Genomic DNA, 24,460 nt, shown 5'->3' on the forward strand with positions numbered 1-24,460 from the left:
CTGCTTCCTGGTTGCTTTTGGCGCCATGTTTTCTCTCGTCTCCGGGGCAAAACGGATGAGTGATCCTAGGAAATAACGGAGAAATCCCTACCTAGGAGGCCGAAACGGCGGCAGCAGCAGCTGCTACAACGAGCCCCCCGGCCCCTCAAAAGGTATATAGGCAAATAATGGTGGAGCACGTGTTTTCTCTGACTCGGGGGACAGCTCTCGTGGAAAATGCGACTCCCCCCCCCCCGAGAGGCATCTGAAAATTGTATGCTACAAATGCAGACAACAGTTCGAAGTTGTTAGTTTGGATCCAGACGAACGCAGTCCTAATGGTGCCTATGCAGCAGTAAGTCCTAGGGAATCCAATGGGCTTTGCTCCCCAATTAAGTTGGTTTAGGATTGCACCCATCCTTGCGTTGAAATCAGGGTCTAAAGTTAGCCGCGACGACTAACTGAAGCCCCACAGATTTCAGCGAAGGCTGCACTCCTAGGCACCCCTTACCTGCTGAGAGCAAATCCAGGATACGTCCATTGCTGCAGTAAGTCCCACTGAGTTCATCGAGGCTTTACTTCTAAGTCGTGCATACATAAGAAGATTGCGCTGTTAAGAGGGACTCTCGTCGTCTGAATCCTACCATTATCCCTGTATTGCAACTTGCAGACGTAGGGCTGTGACAGCGGCATATCACACACACACCTCCCAGTCACAAACCTGAACTGACTTGAGTGTGCAGCCAAACCAGCTCAAGTTAAATTCGCCAGCCCTTTCTCAAAGCCTCCCCTCGTGCAGCTTTCGTGCAATAGCACCGAGCTTTTTACCTCTCTAACTCTGCAATCCTATGCATATGTCTGCTTAGGTGTGAGCCCCCCCCCCGACCTCAGTGGCCTTGATGCCAGGTAAGGTAGGATTGCAGCCCGACCATACAAAATAATAGGAGACGAGACCCAAAATCACGCAGCAAATGAGAGGGTGTGACTCTCATCTTCCTTCCTATATTTGTGGTCTTCGGGCGCGTTACTTCCGAGACTTCTTCGGGCTCTTTGCCTGCATTCAAGGGAAGCCGCGCAGGTGTTGCCTCGTCGCCGAAAGCCCTCGAGGCTCCCAAGGTGCAATATTGCCCGCTAGCCTGAAGCACTGAGGCTCCAGTGGCGCAGATTCCCCCCACCACCATCTCGGTAGTTTGTCTTTATTATGTCTATGGTCGCGAAACGGTCTGCGCGTTATGCAGCACGAGTTTGCGGAGTGGAGTTGTGGCCATTCTGCATTCAGACGTGCAGGACGAGGCGGGGAAGTCTCGGTGTCACATATTTGAATGGCCCCCCTCCCCCGCACCCCAAACAAAAACTCGTCGCGTTTAATAAAACTGGGAGAAAGGATTTAGCGCCCTCTCCCCAGTTAACTGAAGTGCAGGGAGGTTTTTAACTTGGAAGAATATATAGAAATATTGCATCACCCTTGCACACACACAGTACCACGTGTGGGTGGATGTGGTTTTAGTTGTTCTTAGTTTTTAAATGTTTTGATTTTGTTTTTACTTGTGCTGTTTTGTTACTTTGCCGTTTGTGGCCTTGGGCTCCTTTGATGGGGATGGTAGGATAAAAATACATTATCCAGAATGTTTGGAAGGCATTCTTAGTGCATAATGTGGGTAATAGAGATCCTGCTACTGATAGTGGGTGTGACTCCCTCAGGGTCAAGATTTGCTGGATTGTAGCCTTTAGAGGCTAGGGGTGGTGGTTGATTTCATTCTCTGCTCAGTCATAGATACAATCCTGTCTCCATTTTGGAGGATGCAACTGAAAATTCTGTGCAACCAAGGAGTGAGGAAAAAACGGCCTTTTTATCTCTTCCTATATCTATATCTATCTATCTATCTATCTATCTACATTCAAAGGAAGGGAATTCTGTCTCAAGTATCCTCTTTGCCTATCCATATCAGCCACTGAGAACTTGTTTTTTGTTTGCTTGCTTGTTTTGTTTTAAAAAGTGTAAACTCTAGCACATTTGTGACACTGTAGAAATCACACACATAGACGTTTCCAAGATTAAAACCCTTTTTGCTTTGTTTTATGCTTTATCTTGTTTGTTTCCTCTCTCAGAAACTTCAAAGAGGAATGTCATGCTATCTCTATGCGGAAAACTTTCCAGATAGAGGATCTGTATATGTTCGGGAAAATGGACAGCTATATAAGGCAAATCAAGCATCAGGAGGAGTAAACAACAGTGATCCAAAGCCAAGGCCTTCAAGACTTTTTTCCAAAGGATTTTCTGTTGAGCTCTATGTGAATAGGGAAAATGACAATGGAAGGACAGATCACTTCATCTTCACTTACACAAAGAAGGGAAATCTTCGCTATTCTGCCAAATCTCTCTTCAGCCTAGTTCTGAGTTACATTGCTGACAACATTCATCATGTTGATTCACTGGTTGACTTTCCAGAACAGATAGCCGAAAAGCTTTTCTATGCAGCAGATGCTAGACAGAAATTTACAGAACCAAGAACAGGACTCTGTGCTTTGCAAAAATTTATTGATGCTTATGGAAGTTTAGTGCTTCAGACTCTATGCTTGAAAAATGGGTAAGCATGCATAACTTGTTCATAGTAGCACATCTGCACCCCCCATTAAAGGAGTCCTCAATAAAGTAGCAAATCACACTGCCTAGAGCTAAATTAAAAGGATACAAAGTGAATAAGGTAGAATACTGTCGTGTGGTCTGTTCTGGCTGTTCCTAGTGCTTCATAGCATTTGAATCCAAATGCATCCAACTAAAAACTTTATTTTATCTTTTTTATTGTTTTGGCAGCTTTACTTTTTTTGTGTGGAGTAATGGAGCAATAGCATTGCTTTACACCTTACAAATAAGATTCGGTATTGGCCTTTAAATGTAAACCCTTTTATCTTTCCTAAGTGCAATTAGTTGAAAATAAGATTTCTTGAACATTGCTTCCAAACAACTAAATTTAGGCTCAGTGTGGTTCTTCACAGCAAATCTGTGAAGCAAATTCAGTGTGGTACTCTTCACAGCAAATCTAGGAATGAATACTGGCTGCTTCTTCTTCATAGTCTTATCTGCACCAAATACATTTTTCCTAGAAGAGATGCTCTTTTACAAGTTTCTGTTATATATATATGGCTTACTAGGACTGTTATTGTTTCTCGTATCGGGCTTTCTCATAGCTGATTATTTAGCACAGGGGCTGGGAACCTTAGGCTTGGGGGCCAAATGCACTCTTTCTGTCTGGCCTCTCCCCAGATCACCTCCCTCACCAGTTCTGCTTTGCACTCCCCTCAGATATTTTTTGCTTGAGTGGAATGTGTCCCTGAATTCTGATGATGTTTCTTGCTTGCTTGGATGGGGGATAGAAAGGGATGTGTGAGCATCTGTAGAAACTAGCCTACTGTTACAAAGGCAAAATCCATACTGGGGGCTCTGCCCAGTTTTCCCTCTGGCCCACCCATTCTTAGGAGGCTGCCCATGAGGAATTGTATCTGTTGGTGCTGATAAAGGTTCCTCACTCCAGGTTTACTGTAGAATAGAGCATAATCAGAAACAGAATATTGGATCGGGGCATTGAGGAGATTCTTGGTTGCTTTGTAAAATACATATATATCTCAACTGGACTAAACTAATCTCATAGGCGTTTCCCCCATTGACAGAGTTGGTTGGTGGTGCTAAATCTATGGGAATGAAAGAAACTGGACAAGGGTGCAGAATCTTACAGTTGTGTTTGCTCTTTTACAGTTACCTAGTTATTTCTGAAAAACTTGAAGAAATTAAATCTTTCCGGGATCTGACATGCTTGGATTTGTCCTTCTGTAAACTTGGAGATGAGCATGAGCTGCTAGACCATATCACCAACAGGACACTATCTAGGTACCAGTTTGCTGCAGAGGAAGTGAACATTTGGTTTGTTGTTGAAAGAACTCTGGCAATATAAATCAGTCTTAAATGCAGAAAGTCTGAAACTCAGCAAATTTTACTCATTGTATATCTCACAGCTGGCTTAGTTTTAGAACTTTCCATTTGGCTTTGCAAAACTCCCGTCTACTTACCAAGAGCTTCTGAGGGTTTTTGGTTTTTTTAAAGAAAGAAAATAAAACAGTATGTAAATTTTATTAAATAAATAAATGTGTAACTGTAGCTTTTACATTTACCTTAGTTTAACTCGGCTTTTCCTGAAAGATAACTGCTTGTCAGATGCTGGTCTTCGCAAAATGACAGCGCCTGTCCGAGTGATGAAAAGGGGCCTTGAAAATCTCTCAGTACTGGATTTGTCTTGTAAGTATAGCTTCAGGTTTGGAAACAGGGTATATGCATTGTAATCCAGCATTCATCCTTGCCAGTATCAGAAGAATTTAATAAATAAAAATTAATCACTATTGAGTACCCATTACAAGAGAGAGATAGAAACCAGAATAGCTGCTGTTCAATATTGTTGATTAAAACCGGCTGCTGTCCAGTTTACACAAGAGATGGTCAAAATGTGCTGTGTATTCTACAACAGAAATAGCCAATATTCTGCTGCACAGTTTAATATGGAAACCATACATTTTAGTAGCTATTGTATGGGCTAATCCTAAATTTACATCATAGCAAATATCTGATATAGTTCCATGTCAGCTACCAGAACCCAGCCCTGGACTGGATATAGCTTTGAGCTACTTCTTTGATAAACCAATTGAAACAAAGGTAGTGATTGCATGCGAGGCTCTGTTAAGTAGAGCTTAGAAAGGCTGAGCTGTATATGGCTGTGGAAGGGTTAGTTTGCATAGATTGCTTTGCACATCAAAAGGAGGCCCAAAGTAATTTAGAATAACAGAGTGCAAAATGCATAAATTCAACAAAACAATACAAAACATAAAACATTGAGTGTTCATTCAAAGAAAATGTAATTAGAACAGCACAAAATAGCCACTCCCTTCATACAGGATCACCACCATTTGCCACCAAAGGCTTGGGGGCATAAAACCATTTTCACTTGACACCAGAAAGATGACAGTCGTCTTTTCTGCCAAGACTTTAGACACAATGAGTCTGTGGTTTGGGAGAGTTTCGGGTGCAAAGTTACTATATACTATCAGAACTTGGTTTTCATCCAAGTGTGCAGAACCCTATTACAGGTGCTGACCATTTTAGGCACATCCAATTGACGTGTGACCACCGATGTGTGGGTCCTTATGGACCTGAAAGAAGGCAGAATGGGGGCAGGGTGGAAAGGGGCAAGTTTATATGCGCTCCGCCGATGCTCATGGGAACCCGGAAAGGAACCCCAATGCGAAATGATTGCTGCCTGTATTACAAACAAAGGTATTGGATATCATTAACTTTTTTTTTTTTTTTAATAAACTTTATTACAATCACACATACTTGCGCATACAAAGAAAAAGTTGTAACATAAAGAAATACAATACACACAGCACATTAAAAACACATACATCTGAAATAGTAGGAAAAAAACATTACGAAAAAGAAAATTCCAATCAAACCCTTACACACATTTGACTTCCCTTAACCTCAGCTTTGGATTAAACATTCTACATTAATCTTCTGCAGTTATTTTGTTTATCTTTACATGTCGTAGGAGTTAAACATCGTCTACTGTTAAGTTGTTAATTCTCAAGTTAGTCTCAAGGTAACTTATAAATTTCGACCAATCTTCTGTCTTTTTAATAGAGTTATCTCGCCTAATATATTGTGTAAGTCTCGCCAATTCCAAATATTGATACACTTTCACCTGCCACTCTCTCATTGTTGGAGTTTCTGAGGATTTCCATTTCTTTGCTATTAAAATTCTCGCCGCAGTGGCGGCGTACTGGAAGAAAGTCTGATCTTTCTTTTTTATTTCCTCCCCAATCATCCCTAGAAGAAAAGCTTCAGGTTTCTTGGGAAAATTATACTTCAAAATTTTCTTTAACTCCTCGTAAATTTGTCCCCAGAAACCCTTCACCTCCTCACAGGTCCACCAAATATGAAAGAAAGTCCCCACCTTATCTTTACATCTCCAGCAAGTGTTATCTGCTGTTCTATACATTCTCCCTAATCTTACCGGGGTCAAATACCAGCGGTACATCATCTTGTACAGATTCTCACATAAATCAGCACATACGGTAAATCTCATACCTTTCTTCCATAATGTTTGCCATTTGTCATAACCTATCTCATATCCTAGATCTTTATTCCATTTAATCATTACCTCTTTAATCAACACTTCCTTATTTTCACTTTCCAGCAGTTGCCTATACATTTTGGACAGTAATTTACTATTACTCTCCATAATCTCCACTTGAAATCTAGATTTATTTTCTCCCATACCTATTCTCTTATGTTCCCTCCATATTGCACTAACTTGGTGTAGGTGAAACCAATCCTTAATTTTCTCTTTCAGTTCATCCTGTGATCTTAATTTCCACCCTTCTTCTGATTTAATTAATAAATCCTCATACGTCCATCTTTTACCTATCATATTTAATTTCTTTATTTTGATGATATCCACAGGTGAAAGCCACCAGGGGGTGTTTTGTTCAATCACATTTTTCTTCCTATTCCAGACTTCCATGAGTGGTCCTCTAACTATATGGTTATAAAATCCTCTATGGATTTTGTCTTTTCCCTGCCAGAGGTAGGCATGCCACCCAAATCTTAGATCGAACCCTTCCAGGTCTAATAGGTCAGCGTCTTTCAGGGTGGCCCAGTCCTTTATCCAAAGTAGGCATGCAGCCTCATAGTAAAGCCTTAAGTTTGGTACACCAAAGCCCCCTCTTTCCCTGGAATCCATCAAGTATTTGAGTTTCACCCTAGGTTTCTTCTCTTGCCAAATATATTTGGTCAGGGTTCTTTGCCAATTTTTGAAGCAGGTGGTACCTTTTATAACTGGTAGGTTCTGAAACAGAAATAACAGTCTCGGGAGGATACACATCTTAATCGATTCCATCCTCCCGGTCCAAGATAAATTCAGTCTACGCCAGGTATTCATATCTTTCTTAATTTCCTTCCACAATTTATCATAGTTATCCTCTACCAAGTTAATATTCTTTGTGGACAACCAAATTCCCAAGTATTTCACCTTATTCGCTACTTTAATATCCACCTGTTGTTCTAGCTGTAATCTTTCTTGTGCTGTCAAATTCTTTATTAATAATTTAGTTTTCCCCCTATTTAACTTGAACCCGGATAATTTACCGAACTCTTCCAAAAGTTCTATCGCTCTGCTGGTGGTTTCAAATGGGTTCTCAAAAAAGAAAACCAGATCATCTGCGTAGGCTTTTAATTTGTACTCTTTATCTCCAATTCTTACACCCTTAATGTTTGGGGTCGCTCTTATTTTATTTGCTACTGTTTCTAACACCAAAATAAACAATAAAGGTGACAGAGGGCAGCCCTGCCTTGTGCCTTTCATAATCGGAAAGTATTTAGTCAAGTTGTTATTAATGATCAACCTAGCCTGCTGCTCTGTATAGATCGCCCTAATGCCCTTCAAATAGGGACCCCTTATGCCCACCTTATCAAGTTTTTGTAGCAGAAATTCCCAAGATACGCGGTCAAAAGCTTTTTCCGCATCAACAAAAATAAGGGCCGCTGGCACATCTGGTCTTGTCTCCAAATACTCCATGATGTCTAATACATGCCGGACGTTGTCTCTCAATTGTCTACCCGGTAAGAATCCCACTTGGTCTCTATGTATATATTTATTTAATAATTTTTTGAATCTACATGCCATGATGTCTGCAAAAATCTTATAATCACAGTTTAAAAGCGAAATTGGCCTATAGTTTTTTATATCTGTCTTTTCATTTTCAGTCTTGGGGATTAACGTAATATACGCCTCCTTCCAGGAACTAGGTATCCTCCCATCTTGAAGAGTATTATTTATTACCTCCGTTAAAGTCGGCGCTAACTGATCTACCAGTTTTTTATAGTATTTTGCAGGTAGACCGTCCGGACCAGGGGACTTCCCGTTCTTCATCTTGTTAATAGCATCCCGGACCTCTTTTTCAGACACCACATTGTTTAGTTGTGCACAGTCCTCTTCCGTAAAAAAATTCCTTTCTTCTTGGTCTAGATAGTTCTCTATTTCTACACTACTCTCTTCTCCTTTTTCATACAGCTTTTCAAAAAAGGTAACAAACCTATTTTCAATTTCCTCTGGGTCCTCTATCACCCTTTCATCTATAATAAGTTTATTGATCACATTTTGTTTCTTTCTTTTTCTGAGCTGCCATGCAAGTAACTTCCCCATTTTATTGGCCGACTCAAAATATTTCTGTCTCGTAAATTTAATTTTCTGTTCTACCTCTTGATTCAGAATAGCTGAGTATTGGGACTGCAGCACCCTCACCATTTGATTAGTCATTTCATCTGTCGGATCTAAAGCGAGTTTTCTTTCATGGTCCCTCAATTGGGCCAAAATGCCATCCTTCTTTTTCTCCCTTAATTTCTTTCTATAGCTATTTTGTTGTATTAGAAAGCACCTTAGGACAGCCTTACCGGCATCCCATACCAACTCTATTGGAGTATCTCTATTCAGGTTCGTCTCCAAATATTCTCTCAGGGTTTTTTTTGCCATCTCCAGTACTTCCTCATTTTCAAATAAATATTCATTCATCCTCCACCTGAGCTGCCCTTTCAGTTCGTTTTTAATTTCCAGAGTCAGAGGGCAGTGATCTGACAGGGTCCTAGGTAATATCTCGCATCTCTTAACTCTCCATACCATAGCTCTAGTCACCCAAATCTGGTCAATCCTACCCCAGCTCTGGTGGGGCTCTGAATAATAAGTAAACTGTTTAGTGGTGGGGTTTCGGTGTCTCCAGATGTCAACTAGGTCTAGGTTTCCCACTAACTCATTAAATGAGTTGGGGAGCTTCCCCCTATTTGCGTTCCTCTGGTTCTCGCTTCTGTCTATACTCGGTGTTGGGACCCCATTCCAATCTCCCAATAAAATTAACTTATAAGGTTCCAGTTCCAGCAGCATGCTTTCTAGTTTTCCAAAGAACTCAGTTCTTTTGGTATTTGGTGCATATACCGACACTACATTGATTCTTTCCCCTCGAAAATTTAATTGAATACCTAATATTCTACCTTCCTTGGATATCATTAACATTGACTTTCCATATTGACTTAACCATTAGTACCTATTTTATATTGTAGGCATTTATGTATTTTTTTATTTTCTTCCAGTCCCTGGGAACTAACAAACCATATCTAGATATTAAGGTAGAGCTGTGTTTACCAGAAAAAAACCAGTTAACTTTTTACCACCCCTACTCATGTAAAGTATATGCAGATTTATTCTGAATTACTGGGCCGTATCTATACTACAAACAGTCCTTTTGCTTAATCCGCTTTATCATTTATGCACAACTTGAAACTATTTTGTAATTTAGCTTAATTTTAGATTTAATACAATATTCTTGATTTTATATAGGTAATCCAGGAATCACCCGTTTGGGACTCAGGTATCTGCTTCCTTTCAAAAAGCTGAACTGTTTGGATCTTTCTGGAACTTGCCTCAAGGTGAACATATTTTTCTGCTCTGCTGAATATCTGGAGCATTTTTAGCACAGAAATGAAATGCAACTCATGTTATATTTACCGCGGTTTCAAAGAAAAGTCAAAATTTTGTCTTTCTATAAAGTCAGACTTTGGTTGACAATTATTTCTTTAAGGGGATTTGTTTTGGTTTTTCTTTTTACCTAGGACACAAATGCTGTTGTTTGCTGGATCCAGACACAAATAGGTCTCACTCATTCAGAGGTGCCCTTGAAAGAATTTGATCATAATAGCTGCAAAACAGAGGGATGGGCAGAGCAGGTAAGTCTTAATGTACCTTCTTGAACTATTTCTTGACTTCATTTAGCAAGCATCTTCCAATGTGGTAAAAAGTGATTTTCCTGTGTGGTAAAAAGGGGGGATTTTCTAAATGACTCAGAACCTAGAGAATTACCTCTCTATCTCCCTATCTGCCTTCCTCTCATTAATACTCCATTAGTAGATTATGGCTTGTATACACTTTTTAACAGAAATCTAGTTTTCCTTTTAAGACTGTGTGAGTTGTTATGCAAACTCCATATGGCTCAGTCAACTGTATATCACTCAGCACTGGGATGAATACTGTTGAATCACAGGGGAACTGCCATGCATTAACAAACAACACTTGAAAAACTGTAAACTCATATTCACACTGAATGTCAAGTTATAGTGGTGACCTATTAGCTTTGAATAAGTGTGCTGCCTACTGAAACTTTTTTGCAATTCTACTTTTCTCAGACCATCTTGCAATGGGAGCATGCAGTGCAAGAAGCAATTAAACCACAAGAAAGCCTGAAATCTCGAACCGCAGCTCAGCTTTTCTGTAAGCAACTTGCATGAAGATACAAATTTCTAAACTTGGCATTAGAGCTAGAGTGCATTTTTGTAAACTGAGCTAAAGATGATTGAAGCACCGCTGGAAAACAGCGAATGCCAGTGGAGCTTTCCACAGAGTCACCCCTCATAGTAGCTCCAAGAACTGAAGAGGCAAGCTAGTTTTGAAACATGAGCAGTGGCTTGTGTCTTTGACATTAGGAGCTTATAGCTGCAGACAAAGAAAGTAGCATTATCGCCATGCTTCTCTGTGGTCAGAGCAAAGCGCTTAGACCTTAGCAATTAATTAGAAATAGGTTAGGAGAGAATTAAAAAGACAGCTGGAAATATCATTCAATTTGTAACATGTAATACTAGATCATTTAAGTATAAAGGCCTAGATTTTGTCATGCTAGTAACATGCAGCTACATTCAGAATTCCGTGTAACATTGCTTCTGCAAATGTGTTCTTTTGCATAGAAGCTGCAGGTAACCTCCACCATCACCACATTTATGTTCTATTTTAAAATTATAGGAGAGGTCACAATAGCAATTCTTGAGAAGCTTTGAACCCTTAAAATATTTTGACTACAGTCATACCTTGGTTTTCGAACAGCTTAGTTCTCAAACATTTTGGCTCCTGAAAGCCGCAAACCCAGAAGGGACTGTTCCAGTTTACAAACTATTTTTGGAAGTAGCGCTTTGGTTTCTGAATGTTTTGGAAGTCGAATGGACTTCCAGAACGGATTCCGTTCGACTTCCAAGGTACGACTGTATTTGGAAACTGCCTCTAGGTTAACTCTTCTGTTAGTGCAACTGACCCAAACTGAACAGTGCAAAATTAAGCTATATTCAAAATTATGTGAAGTTACTTCCTAAAATTTGTCTTGCAGATGGAAAAAGAGCCAGGACAGAAGAACCTCTTGAATTAGAGCCTTCTGAGAACCTGCAGTTCTACAGGCCAAGAACAGAAATGTTAAATTTGCCTGTACTAATAGGGAACAGTGAAGAATTACAGAAGAAGAAAAAGAGAGCTTCAGCTGAGCACAAAGAACAGCGTTTTAAATCAAAGCAGCTGAGCTTTTCAGTGGCAGACTGGGACTTACTAAATTCTTACTGAGTATGAGTCGCATGCAAATAAACACTTTTAAAAGAAAAAAAAATGGCACAGCTGAATTTTCTGCTTTCTATCAAAACAGACAGTGCCCTCAAAAAAACAACAACAGTGACTTTTCCGTTTCTGAATTAATCAGAGAAAACAACTGATGACCTTTCAACTAATGCATAATGTGGGATAGATTAAATTTTGGTGAGCACCCTCCAATGTTTCATTTTCAAAGGGCTCATTTACAAAAGAACAACACATGTTTAGCTATAAACCCTAAGGTTTGAGAAACTGCTTGAGGTAGTGTTAGATATGAGCCTCTTAGTGGTGACTGATCTTGAGTGACTTTTTCTCTCTTACAAGCAAGTCATCGCTATGTGTTTGTGCTTGTATTTTGTGTGCCGTAGTCAAAGGAACAGTGTAAGACTTAACCACAGATAATAGGATTTAACAAAATAAACATAGGAGTCGAGGAATTAAACAATAAAAGCCAGTAGTATAAATACATCCACAATATGTTTTAAATATTTTATCCTTTTTGAAGTGGAATATCTGTTTGAACTGATTTTGATTGTTCAGAGCACACCCAAACCACTGTTGACTCTTGTACATTATAAACAAACTGGGTATTAGTTGTCATGCTTAAACATGTTTCAGTGGTTTCAACTAGTGAACACCAAAGGTACACAAAACGCTACACGTTTTCCGGCATAAAGTATTTCAAAATAGGGTAATACCATGCCGCTTGACTAATCATAGGTTACATCTGATTTACAAAGTGGGTGCTTTTTTTTCTCTCCAAGCTGTAGGCCTCAGTTGCCATAGCCTATGTTCATCTAGGTGTGCTGTAGCCTTTTGGTTGGACCAGCAGGATCTCTGAATGTCCATTTCAGAGGCACACATAGGTATAGGAGTCAGGCAATGAGCCTACTGCATGCTAATTTGGAGTGGATTAAAGGGAAGAAATGAACAGAGTAGTCAGCAGTGTGTGAGGGAAAGTTGAGAAAATACAGAAACAAGGCAAAAGGGACTGAACAAGAGAAGCAATTTCCAAGGAAGGGTCAGATAGCCCTGCTTGCCAACTGATTCTGCGAAACTCTGCATCAATCTGCCATCATTTTGTGGCTGGCTCTGCCCCTATATTGTGAGTAGTGGGCCTCAGCAATTTTCAGCCCTTAGGTGGGCCCTGCTAAAGAGGAAGTTTGAGAAGCCCTGACTTGGGGACCTAATCATGTTAAATTATCACAGTTATCTCCAGAATTTCCCCCTGCAATCCCAGGCTGATATTTTATCAACCCTGTGAAGTAGGTTAATCTGTAAGTAGTTAGCTCAAGATCAGCCACAGTGGGGATTTGAGCCTGACTTGTTTCTGTTGGCTTGTAGATCTGAAGGAAGTAAATTTGGAATACTGTACTATACTATATAGGGACATGGGTGGCGCTGTGGGTTAAACCACAGAGCCTAGGACTTGCTGATCAGAAGGTTGGCGGTTCGAATCCCCGTGATGGGGTGAGCTCCTGTTGCTCGGTCCCAGCTCCTGCCAACCTAACAGTTCGAAAGCACTTCAAAGTGCAAGTAGATAAATAGGTACCGCTCTGACGGGAAGGTAAACGGTGTTTCCATGAGCTGCTCTGGTTCGCCAGAAGCGACTTAGTCATGCTGGCCACATGACCCGGAAGCTGTACGCCGGCTCCCTCGGCCAATAAAGTGAGATGAGCGCCGCAACCCCAGAGTCGGTCACGATTGGACCTAATGGTCAGGGGCCCCTTACCTTTACTATACTATATAGATCCCTAGATGAATTAAATGAGAGCGAACACATGGTACTTTTGTATCCTACTGTGTTGTTACATGGTACTGTTCCACTTCATTGCTGTGGATTTTTGAGTGTGTTGTTTCCTTTCAAGCTGAGACTGAGTTTTCAAATTTTGCCAAGGAACACATGCTAGCACAGTGTAATAAAACATACTAAAATCAAGTTTTATTTACTCAAGCAGTAACATATTTAATACAATATGTAAATTAAAGTGACTGTCAAACGAAAAACAGATAAGCATGACTCCTAACCCCATTCATCTGCCATTAGTCTTTAAACACTTACCATTTAATGATGTGCTGTGAAGCGAATAAGATTTAGTTGGGCAACTAACAACTTGTAAATGTTTGTTTATTGCACCATCTATATTGCATGACTTGTCATAGTAGGAAATAAGAGTCATTCGTTTTAGTCTGATGGTATATGTTGGTAGAAATCGGATTATCAGATACGAATATTGACTTAAAGGTCTGTTTGTAGTACCCGTTTCATTATATAAGATGATGTCTACTTCTACATAAGAGTATGAAAGTCACACAAACCTCTTCCTCAGAAGACTATTCTGAGGCCACTTTATCCTAGTTACAACTGACAGCTAATGCTCTCACTTTTAAGGGTTCATTCCACTCTAATAGCTGCAGGTCACACCAGGCATGTTAGAGGTATAAAAGGGTGAGGGCTTTGAGACACAATAATATTGTAGACTGAAGTGCAATGTATCAAATACAGCAGCATGGTTTGAAATCAATGATCTTTTACTCATCCAACACCCAAATGCCCATAGCTAAGGGAAAATAACAGAGAAAAGGAGAGGGGGGAAATAGAGAGTTCACATGGCAGGTAAGTACTGACTTCTTAAATGTCATCTAGGAATAAGATACCAATTAGTTTCCATCACTATAAGTGCTTGTGCAATAGCTGGCATTGATCAGTCCGCAATTGTGAGAAGGATTCTGCCTGAACTGAGTTCTACACACATATAAAAATCGTTCTGGAAACCTTTTTTTTTTTTTTTTTTTAAGCATTTTTAAAAATACATTGAATTTTCCATAAGGCTCACCATTGCCATCTAGTGTATATTGCACTTAAAACACACTTAAAACATTTTATTTGCAGCTGTATAGCTGAGTCCCTGGTCCTTTACCCTGTTACAAAGCAAGATTTCGCAGCTTCCAGTACGTGTGGAAGTCTGAGCCAGATTTTTTGGTAGCAGGCATTCTTTTCCTCCTTTCGCTTTTTGTAGCAGTGGGTTTTGAGGAAGCCAAGGGTGTTATACGCACACGCAGACACACTTTACTGAGCTCAAAAGGTGAAAGATCACTGGTCTAGGAGCAGCACATCTAACACTACACAATGCATCCGTCGCAAGCCCCTCTGAGAAATACGTATGGCAATTCCCCAACAGCGGTATTTGATGGATAGCTCCCATTATTTTCTGAAGGTTACAGTCCTGGAGTGCTCATCTTGTGCAGACGTATTCATCAGACCAGTCACTGCAGTGCTGTATTCCATCTCGGCAAAGACGTCTGGGAATGCAGCTACAGTACATATGGAAGACAGCCATGGTGCATCCCCACCATTGAGGCCCACAAGGAGGGCAGCTGGCCCCTGGAATAAAAAAGAAGCATAACAGATGTACTCAGCAGAGATGGGGTCCAGATGCTGGGCTCCAGCTCCCATCAGCCCCAGCCAGCATGGCCACAGTGGTCAGGGATGTTGGGAACTAGTGCAAAATCCCATGTCCCTAAACTAGAGAATGACACTATGCAAAAGAGGATATCCTGGTAGACTTACAATCCAGCATATTTCACACAAAGTGGTACAGCGTTGGGGAGCTGAGGAGGGTCATGGCCTTGGGCACAGAATTCTGAGGGGGTGCAACCTAGCACGCCCATGACAGGCTCCCGTGCCAAGGCCTCATGGCTACTGCCTTACGGAGTTGTGGGGAAGCGAGTTGTGCCCTGGCCAGGCCTTCAGGGCTGTGGCACCTCCTCCTCCTAATTTATTACTTATACACCTCCCATCTGGCTGGGCCTCTCCAGCCACTCTGGGCAGCTTCCAACAGGGTATTAAAAACACACACAAAAAATGGCCAGTGAAGAGACATCTGCCTCAGGGCGGAAATCCCACCAGCCGGAGCCTGGACTTTTCCCGGCCAGCACCGGCCCTTCCCTCAGGCCTTCCTCCCATGTGTCCTTGGGTGAGGGGCATGGAGAGAAGTGCAGCCAACTTGGCTCTGGCGCTGCAGGGACGCCACCAAGCCCACCAAGGAGCACAAGCCACCACTCACGCCGGGAGTTTGACAAGCTGAGAGGGCAAATGCGGCAACCCGCAGGTAACCTCCATGAGGAGCCGTTGCAGCAGAGGCACAGTGAAGTGTGCCTGCTGTGTTGCCTCATGTGCAACACCCACAAGGAGGTTATGGGGTGCAATCCTTGCCTTGCCTGGGCACTGCTCCCATTTATCCATTAACTACAAGCAGAACTTTGTAAGAAAAGACTTACAAGCTCCTACTTCATCAGAACAGTCACCACAGTCATTGATTCCATTACATTTTTTGTCTGCATAGACCCAAACCTTGCGGTTGCTGCAATAAAATATCAAGTATCCTGGAAGGTTGTTGGGCAAATCATCTACAAAAAAATAAAGAAAGAAGCAGAAGCGGTGAGGGGAGAAAATGCTGTACTGCGCAAAATATATACTGGGTAAAAACAGCAGTGGCTTAAAATGTGGTAATTAGTAATAAATAACAATACAACTAAGGCAATCTTAATACTCTCACTGAACTCAATGGGGCTTACTTCTGAACAGACAAGTACAAGTTTGCATCGTAAGCTGCATAGATCCTCAAAGTAAAACAGCATACATGGGGGGTGGGGGTGGGGGGTGGGGGTGGGGGGTGGGGTTTAAGTACATTCCAGAAACATGGTATGTGAAGAGAACATCCCTCTCCTTACTTTGCAGGTGGAAAATGAAAGACATTCAGAAGTTCAATGACTAAGGCAATATTCACACTATTTCTGTTGAAGCAACTACATTTATTTAGTTACCATCTCTTTCTTTAAAAGGACTTTTAAAAACAATAATAAAGGATGTTGTTAAAGGCTTTGCTTAAATATACAGACTACCAAATAGCAGCTGGAGGAGGAGGAGAGGACAGAGGATGAAGGAGCAGTGTGTGCAGAGGGGGCCCTTTTCACATCCACTGGACCCTCTGGGAAACTCAACAAACCTGCTGTACCTGCAACTATGGGGAGTGCAGTTGAATAGGACACAGCTGTGGGCAGCCTGAGGAAGTACAATCCACCTTAGGCCTGCTCCTCCAAAACAAAAACAAGTCTAGAGTAAGAGACTAGGGTGATGTCTGGTGTTTCTAGAACTCTTATTGTTTTGAGACTTTTCGGCTTGAGCTGAAAGTTTGTTTGGACCCTGGGTGAGAATTCAGAGGCTGAGAGGAAGGGTGTTTCAGAAGGAAAATGAATTGTGATATATATATATATATATATATATATATATATATATATATATATATGCAGGTTTTGGTGTCTTCGGGTATCTTCCCGTGTAAGAGTTGGGGTGTCTAGGCGACGTTTCGACGAGGTCTCACTCGTCATCTTCAGGCTGGTGCTTTCGGCTTCTTGTTACTAGAACAGAGCTCCTGTACCCGTGAAAATCTACGAAAGCATATATATATATATATATATATATGCAATTTTGTGTTAATGTAACTTTTTATATGTAACTTGTTTAAGTTATCCATTGTTGCTTCAGGTATTTTTTACACTGCTGAGAGATATTTTGAGGCCACTTCAGTGCTGCTAACACAGTGGTTTGACTTAACCCCTAGAGACGCACTCCAGTGTCTCTCAAGACAGATGGATGCCAGCAACAACAACATAGAAATTAAATAATCAAAATCAAATCACATTTTGAGGATTTATTAAAGTAGTATTTAAAGTATTAAAGTAGAAACTGAAATAGTCTTCTATGACTGGGCTGCAGGTATATTTTCATTGATATGTGAGAACTCCTGGCAGAGTTCACGACTTGTCTTCAACCTACAACTTCAATTCAGGCTGCATCAGTCCACTTGAAGAGGAGTCGGTCCTGAATCCTGATGCTGCTGTTCTGTTCTCTTGCCTATTCACACATGGAAATAATCACTAGATGCTGTATTGACTGATTGCAGAACATGTATGTGTGACCTCATCCTCAGTCTGCTTCTGTTTTCCTCACCACCTAGCTTGCTATAGCTTGAAGCTTTATAAAATGGCTGAGGTATGGTGGGAAAAAGCATGTGGCATTAACTGGACATGGTAAGGGGGAGATTTAAGCAAATATTCTTACCGCATAGTGATCTTTGCTCATCCTCCCCATTTGCACAATTTTGTCTTGCATCACAGACCTGGCTGGCTGGAATGCAGCTAGCTCTGTTGTCACATAAAAAGCCTGTCTGATTACCAGAGGTCACACATAAACGATTTACTGAAAAATAAAATTGAGATGAAACAATGGAGGATGGACAAAAATGGAGGATACTGACAAAGAAATGATCAGACCTAATCAGACCCCAACCACCAATACACATTCAAATAATTCAGTTTTGACCTATAGCCATGTTGGGATGCATCACACATAAATAATGGCCATGAATGAGTTTGCAAACACATGGAAGCTTTTGCATTGTTCATATTGATTGCAATAGAGTTTGCATGTGAGAATTTCTGAATGGATTGTGTCTTCTGCCTCACCACAGATTCCCAACAAAGCCATGACTGTTTAAGGTGGTATTGTGCACGTGTTGCCTTAGTATTGCCCATTATTTCCAATGGGTCTACTCTGAGTAGAAGAAACACTGGACACAGCCCCATTGAAAGTATTACTCTAGTTGGCAGTAGTTTGGTCACCATCATAATAACGAAAGCTAGAAATGACTGACCTGGTGTATGTGGAGGGATGCCAATTGTGACCACCAATGCAATGACAGTAGCGATGACACCAAGTATACCAAGACCAATGGCAGACACACAGATACATTGTTGGGTGCAAGGGATGCATGCACAGCAATCCTTGCAGCAACCTTGCAGGCCCTGTATAGTACCTGTCACAGAGAGAAGATTTAAAGACCAATTCCAAATATTACCTCACACTGAATTTGTACAAAAATCCACACTGAGGACATGGGCTTCCTCTACTCCCTACTAATTAACCCATATTGAAATTATTCCATGGGTTTTTAATTCTACTGTAGTGTTATATAGAACATAACTGTACAAGACTTTATACCCAAAGGTTTCAACTCGTACCACACTTAACGCACACACCTGTCCCATTTATGCTAAAAAATAATGCTGGTAACACGTAGGTCATGTCCTAATATTTGCATTTCTTCACATATCTAAAAATATTTTTCTGCACAATAATCAAGAGGCTTCCTGTTGCCTTAAGTGCTAGCAGCTGACCTTCTACAAAGCTCATCTTGTTGCTCGTCAAGAGCCAATGTATGTTCTAGGCAAAGACGAAGAAAGGTGGGTGAGGTCTGCCCTGGGTGCCATCCCTGAGGGGGGTTGACATCGCTGCCCCACCACCAATGCTCGCCGCAGGCTGCACCCCCCCAGGAGGCTTGTGACACCCCCCAGGAGACTCATGCCGACTGGTACACCCTCCAGGAGGCTTGTGGCGGCCGGTGCACACGCTCCACACCCCTAGCCCTGCCCCTGTGTGCACGCCGCTCTGGGAGCTGGAGCAGCTAGCTCCACCTCTGGTTCTAGTACTTTTTTCCGGTCTGAGGGTTGCGTTCCCTTCAGGGGTGGAGGTCGCATGCCACTGGTGGGCAGGGCCAGAGGAAAAGGCAGGTGGAGCAACAGATACAATGCTTACCTTTGTATAGGCAGTTATTTTCTAGGTAAGCAAAGTCAGAGGCTTCACACACCCACATCTGCCCATCCTCCAGGAAAGGAAGGAAGGAAGGAAGGAAGGAAGGAAGGAAGGAAGGAAGGAAGGAAGGAAGGAAGGAAGGAAGGAAAGGACACCAGAGGAGAGTGCAGAGGAGGGACAGTGTAGCCTAAGGAGAGTCTTGAGGGCCAGACCATAGCTGTCAACATTTCCCTTTTTTAAAAGGAAATTCCCTTATTCTGAAAAGGATTCCTTGCAAGTAAAGGGAAAAGTTGACAGCTATGGGCCAGACAGAGTACTGGATGGTCACATTTGGTATCTGAGCCTAAGGTTTCCTATCCCTGTTCAAAGCTAAATTATGTGGTAGCACTTTATGAACATACGAAGCTGCTGTCAGACCATTTATTTATTTGGTCCAGTGTTCTCTACTCTGACTGGCAATGGCTCACCAAAGTGTCTTCTTAATTTGAGATGTCAAAAAGATTGAATCTGGGACAAAGCATGTGCTCTACCAGACCCTCCAAGTGTCCCTATTTTCCAGGGACGTCCCTGATTTAGAGAAGCCGTCCCGGTTTCTGATTTGATCCCGGAATGTCCCACTTTTCCTTAAAGGTAAAGGTAAAGGTAAAGGTACCCCTGCCTGTGCGGGCCAGTCGTGTCCGACTCTGGGGTTGCGTGCTCATCTCGCATAAGAGGCCGGGAGCCAGCGCTGTCCGAAGACACTTCTGGGTCACGTGGCCAGCGTGACGAAGCTGCTCTGGCAAGCCAGCACCAGCGCCGCACACGGAAACGCCGTTACCTTCCCGCTATAAAGTGGTACCTATTTATCTACTTGCACTTAGGGGTGCTTTCGAACTGCTAGGTGGGCAGTAGCTGGGACCGAACGATGGGAGCTCACCCCGCCGCGGGGATTTGAACTGCCGACCATGCGATCGGCAAGTCCTAGGCACTGAGGTTTTACCTACAGCGCCACCCGCGTCCCCCCACTTTTCCTTAGGGTGTCCCTATTTTCATTGGAGAAATGTTGGAGGGTATGGAGTTATCCGACCTCCGAGCCGTCTGAAGGCAATCCTGTATAGAGGTGGGGTTTTTTAATCTTTAATGTTTTATGTTTTTATATATGTTGGAAGTTGCCCAGAGTGATTGGGGCAATCCAGCAAGATGTGCGGGGTATAAATAGTACAAATTAGCTGACTAATGTATTGTGTAATCTCACTCCCAGTGCTCATAACCTGCCTTTAGGTGATTAACTGCCTTCCTTTCACAAGGTACTTAAGAATTAGCTGCAACTGCCTTGAATCATTGCAATGTCAAAAACCAGAGGCCTTTCTCTTGGGCATTGTCGGCCAATTGGTGTCAAAGAGGGATAGAACTTTCTTTATGTATGCTACAACAGCAGCAAGAATACTCATCGCAAAGTATTGGAAGACACAAGATCTACCTACTCTGGAAGAATGGCAGATGAAAGTGATGGACTATATGACACTGGCCGAGATGACAGGCAGAATCCGTGATCAAGGAAAAGAGACGGCGGAAGAAGAATGGAGAAAATTTAAGAGATACCTGAAGGACTATTATAAACTTGATGAATGTTAGAATGTTGAGGTTTGCAGGAAAAAAAGGGATACAGTGACATAAGAACAGATTATAGAAAAGATTAAGATGACAGAGGTTGGAAAGGAATTTTTAGAAGTTGCTAAAAAATTATGGACATTGGAATGCAGAAAGGGGGGGTATGGGGGAGTCCCGGAAAAGAGGTTTATGAAAAAATGTTACGAAATTATACGTGTTTGTATGTCTTTTTAGGTGTTTGTTTGTCTTTAAAAATTTTTGTAAAACCAATAAAAATTTTATAAAAAAAAATAATGAATCATTGCAATGTCTTCCCTCAAAGCTTTTGTCCTAGAATCCACCTAGGGTACAAGACAGAAGTTGCATAGGCAGAAAAGCTAGAAAAGTTGAAATGGAGTGTGGGGGGGATGATCTCCCTCTTCCTGTCCCCACAAAAAATATTTGTTTTTAGTTTTATTTTTTTGCTTAATCCATCACTCTAGTAAAAAGAAAAGAATGCAGGAAATGCTGCAACTAAAATATTTTAATGTATTTTTAAAAATGCAATTTGTTACCCACTGTTCATTATAATTTAATTCCAAACTGGGGTATAATGCCAATACAGTGGTGCCTCGCAAGACGAAATTAATTCGTTCCGCGAGTTTTTTCGTCTTGCGGTTTTTTTCGTCTTGCGAAGCACGGTGTCGGATAAGTTTTGGAAAAGCTTAAAAAATCACCAAAGTCTTCAAAAACCTCAAAAAAGGTGCTATGAGTTGCTCCTCGAAGTCAAGTCACAACTGTATTAACGGTTTTAAGAAAAAGGAAACAAACTTGCAAGACGTTTCCGTCTTGCGCAGCAAGCCCATAGGGAAAATAGTCTTGCGGAGCAACTCAAAAAACAAAAAGCCCTTTTGTTTTGCGAGTTTTCCGTCTTGCGAGGCATTCGTCTTGCGAGGTACCACTGTAAAATGTAATAAAACTATACCAACAATTAAGAAGACTCTTCTTATTGTTATGAAGACATACCTGATGAGTTATACGTGTATGTTTTCTAACAACAGACCACTGCCTATAGGATACTGCATTTGAATGAACTAAATGCATTTTTCATTTTGTAGCCAAATTATATACTACTGAAAATGAAACAAATTTCAAATACTGTAAGCTATAGAAACATCAATTGTCAAGAAGTATATGAGCCAAGAAGTATATAAGCAGAGATTTCCTCTTTTTGAAAGGACAACTTTAGTTCATAAACTAATCAGTTCCCAGCATTTTTGAACTGCTTTTTGTTAGTAAGAGTACCAATTACCTCTGTTAGCAGTAAAGAGAGATTTTGTTGAACCAAATGAAGCTCCTTCAATATTCTGTAATTAACAGAAATAAAATAAAATTATATTGCCTTCATTGTGAGGGAGAAGATTGTTTTTAAGGAAACACAAGGCATTACATTGTCTGTAATTACGGTGCATTCAGTATTCAGATAGAATCCCTATCTGCATACATTCAAAAACATGTAACTAACATACAGAGATTTAATTAAAACTATAATTTTTAGTTTTGATTCCAGTTTGCTACTGGTAAAATAGAGATACAGAGGTTTCCAGCGTGTCTACTTTCTAATAGCAATAAGAGCTAGCTGATCAATCGTATTAAAAGTAATAATTACATCCCCCCCTCCCACAATAGAATGGATGCTATTACCTGAGGATGAATTCTGTTCATTTCCCCCCTGACTGCTGCAGGATTATGCTAATTAATAGGCAGAGTTGTTCTGGCAATGTTTCCATCAATGTTCACTTCAAACTGTGTTGCTTAGGTATGAAAGGAGGAACTAGCCTCTTTCAAGCTGCCTTGCTTTATTAGCTCACCAAGCCACTAAATACATTCCTGGGGTAACGTTACCAGGCTACTAAGAGAAACAGAGGTAGGAAGAAAGTCATTCTAGCCCCATTCATACCTATGAAACAGAGTAAGCATAAACTCAAGAATCCCCATTAGCTTCTCCTCTAGCTAGTGCCACAAATAATAAAAAAAATGTCTCAGCCCCTACTGGGCATATTACTAAACGTCACACACAGGTAGCACTGAGTAACACTGGAAATACACTACAGGCATGAATGCTGCCCTTTCAAAGCTTTAGGGAATAAATTGCTAGTTTCATGTTCTTAACTTTAAAGTATTTTGATACAGGTGCCAACTCTTTGGTTTCTTCTATACTAACCTGGTTTAGGAAGTGTTCTATTTTAGCTGATATCGCAAAGTAGATTATAACTGTAAATCTTCTGTTTACACAAGTTGTTTCATGGTTGTAGTGCTTATTTCCTTCTTTAAATACACTCTCACAATAATTAAATGTGTGTGGGGGGGGTTAATTTATAAAGCAACTTTTCTTTCTTTTCTTTCAATCGACAAGTTACCATGTTTAGATGGAAGTGCGGAAAGGTTCAAACCCTTTAAGGACTTTTCCTATGTCTGTACTAATGACTGAACTTTGTTTCAGTTTTATGATCACAGCTTATAAAGCACTGATTTTTTGATGCAGTGGACTGAAGATTTTGAGGCAGAACCTTCCAATATGTTAAAGCTCAGCTATTCGAAGGAAACAAACCACTGGCCCTTCAATAAGGCCCTTGCAGGAACGTGTAGAGCAGAGGTGGGGCCAGATGCAACCCCCTTCCAGCTTATGTCTGGCCCTCAGAACTTTGCCCAGGCCACAGCCCCTCTCCTCAGGCAACACCCATCATTAGCCCTAATACATACCACAAATGCAGTATTTTTGCCTGGTTGGAATGTGCCTGTAAACTCCGATGCCTCTTGCTTGCATGGAAAAGGGTGTAAATGTGTATAGAAACTGAATATCTGTACTGTACAGTGGTGCCTCGCAAGACGAAATTAATCCGTTCCGCGAGTCTCTTCGTCTAGCGGTTTTTTCGTCTTGCGAAGCAACCCTATTAGCGGTTTAGCGGCTATTAAAGGCTTAGCGGATTAGCGGCTAAAAGGCTATTAGCGGCTTAGAAGAAGGGGGGAAAGCAAAAAAAAATCGGAACACTCGCAAGACGTTTTCGTCTTGCAAAGCAAGCCCATAGGGAAAATCGTCTTGCGAAGCAGCTCAAAAACGGAAAACCCTTTCGTCTAGCGGGTTTTCCGTCTTGCGAGGCATTCGTCTTGCGGGGCACCACTGTACATTTGTTGCTCCAGCCACTTTTGCTTCTGGTTCCACCCACTTCTGGCGGGCAGCCCTCTGACATTTGGCCAGAGGGGAATGTGTTCCTCAAGCCAAAAATATTGCCCTCCTCTGCTGTAGAGCTCATTCTGGAGCTAGTATTAAGACTCATTACCAGAACATTTGGGGTTCCAGAAAAATGCAGTTTAGAAATGACCTAAGTCAAAGCTGGGAGGAGCTAGAGATCAGCTTCCATTAGTCCCAGCCACCATGACCAGTGGTCAAAGCTGATGGGAAGCTGTAGCCCCAATAACTCCTGGAATGTCACATATTTCCATCTCTAATGTAAGGCATGTCAATCAATTCTGCCAAGGAACCTTGCCTTGGCCTACTCCCCTCTTTCAGTAAATACACAAAGCTCCTTAAGTTTCACCATCAAGTCTACCTAAGATAAGGGCACCTAGTGCTAGGAGCCAAACCTGAAAAGGGTCCAGAAAACAGATGGATACTTGCATATTTTCTGAAAAAAATTAGCAAGGCGAAACTGATCGGGTAGCCCAATATTCAGTTCAGCCACAGTTAATTTTGAGGCGTGTT

At 41.5% G+C, this 24,460-nt stretch overlaps 2 protein-coding genes across 5 annotated transcripts; one reads left to right on the forward strand and one right to left on the reverse strand.

The window, feature by feature from the left end:
* The first annotated feature begins 12 nt into the window (after positions 1-12).
* LRRC42 (leucine rich repeat containing 42) lies at positions 13-14,258 on the forward strand. Of its 4 annotated transcripts, none has more exons than XM_081195416.1 (8): positions 13-152; positions 2,089-2,567; positions 3,734-3,865; positions 4,152-4,270; positions 9,414-9,502; positions 9,686-9,799; positions 10,256-10,340; positions 11,224-14,258. In XM_081195416.1, the coding sequence occupies exons 2-8, from the start codon at positions 2,104-2,106 to the stop codon at positions 11,448-11,450; spliced, it is 1,230 nt and encodes a 409-aa protein (XP_081051542.1). In that variant the 5' UTR covers positions 13-152; positions 2,089-2,103; the 3' UTR covers positions 11,451-14,258. The 4 variants fall into 4 exon arrangements, with proteins under 4 accessions (XP_081051542.1, XP_081051545.1, XP_081051543.1 ...); XM_081195419.1 differs by lacking the exon at positions 13-152 and adding an exon at positions 192-334; XM_081195417.1 differs by lacking the exon at positions 13-152 and adding an exon at positions 970-1,095.
* LDLRAD1 (low density lipoprotein receptor class A domain containing 1) lies at positions 13,392-23,882 on the reverse strand. The gene is made up of 6 exons (XM_081195448.1): positions 22,402-23,882; positions 22,010-22,064; positions 18,191-18,352; positions 17,599-17,736; positions 15,756-15,884; positions 13,392-14,859 (listed from the first exon to the last, which is right to left on the reverse strand). Exons 1-6 carry the CDS (start codon positions 22,420-22,422, stop codon positions 14,711-14,713), a joined length of 654 nt encoding a protein of 217 aa, XP_081051574.1. The 5' UTR covers positions 22,423-23,882; the 3' UTR covers positions 13,392-14,710.
* Positions 23,883-24,460: the final 578 nt, after the last annotated feature.

Source organism: Podarcis bocagei (assembly GCF_964188305.1).
Source record: "Podarcis bocagei genome assembly, chromosome: 5".
Taxonomy (NCBI): Eukaryota; Metazoa; Chordata; class Lepidosauria; order Squamata; family Lacertidae; genus Podarcis; species Podarcis bocagei.

What these genes read in the sequence shown, in the direction of transcription:
- LRRC42 (XM_081195416.1), top strand. Translation starts at nt 2,104, where the DNA reads ATGTCATGCTATCTCTATGCGGAAAACTTTCCAGATAGAGGATCTGTA. An exon ending in TTTCTGGAACTTGCCTCAAG is followed by an intron (nt 9,503 to 9,685) that starts GTGAACATATTT and finishes CTTTTTACCTAG; the next exon opens with GACACAAATGCTGTTGTTTG. An exon ending in AACCGCAGCTCAGCTTTTCT is followed by an intron (nt 10,341 to 11,223) that starts GTAAGCAACTTG and finishes TTTGTCTTGCAG; the next exon opens with ATGGAAAAAGAGCCAGGACA.
- LDLRAD1 (XM_081195448.1), bottom strand. Translation starts at nt 22,422, where the DNA reads ATGAACAGAATTCATCCTCAG. An exon ending in TGAACAGAATTCATCCTCAG is followed by an intron (nt 22,065 to 22,401) that starts GTAATAGCATCC and finishes TGTTAATTACAG; the next exon opens with AATATTGAAGGAGCTTCATT. An exon ending in TTCTGATGAAGTAGGAGCTT is followed by an intron (nt 14,860 to 15,755) that starts GTAAGTCTTTTC and finishes TTTTTATTCCAG; the next exon opens with GGGCCAGCTGCCCTCCTTGT.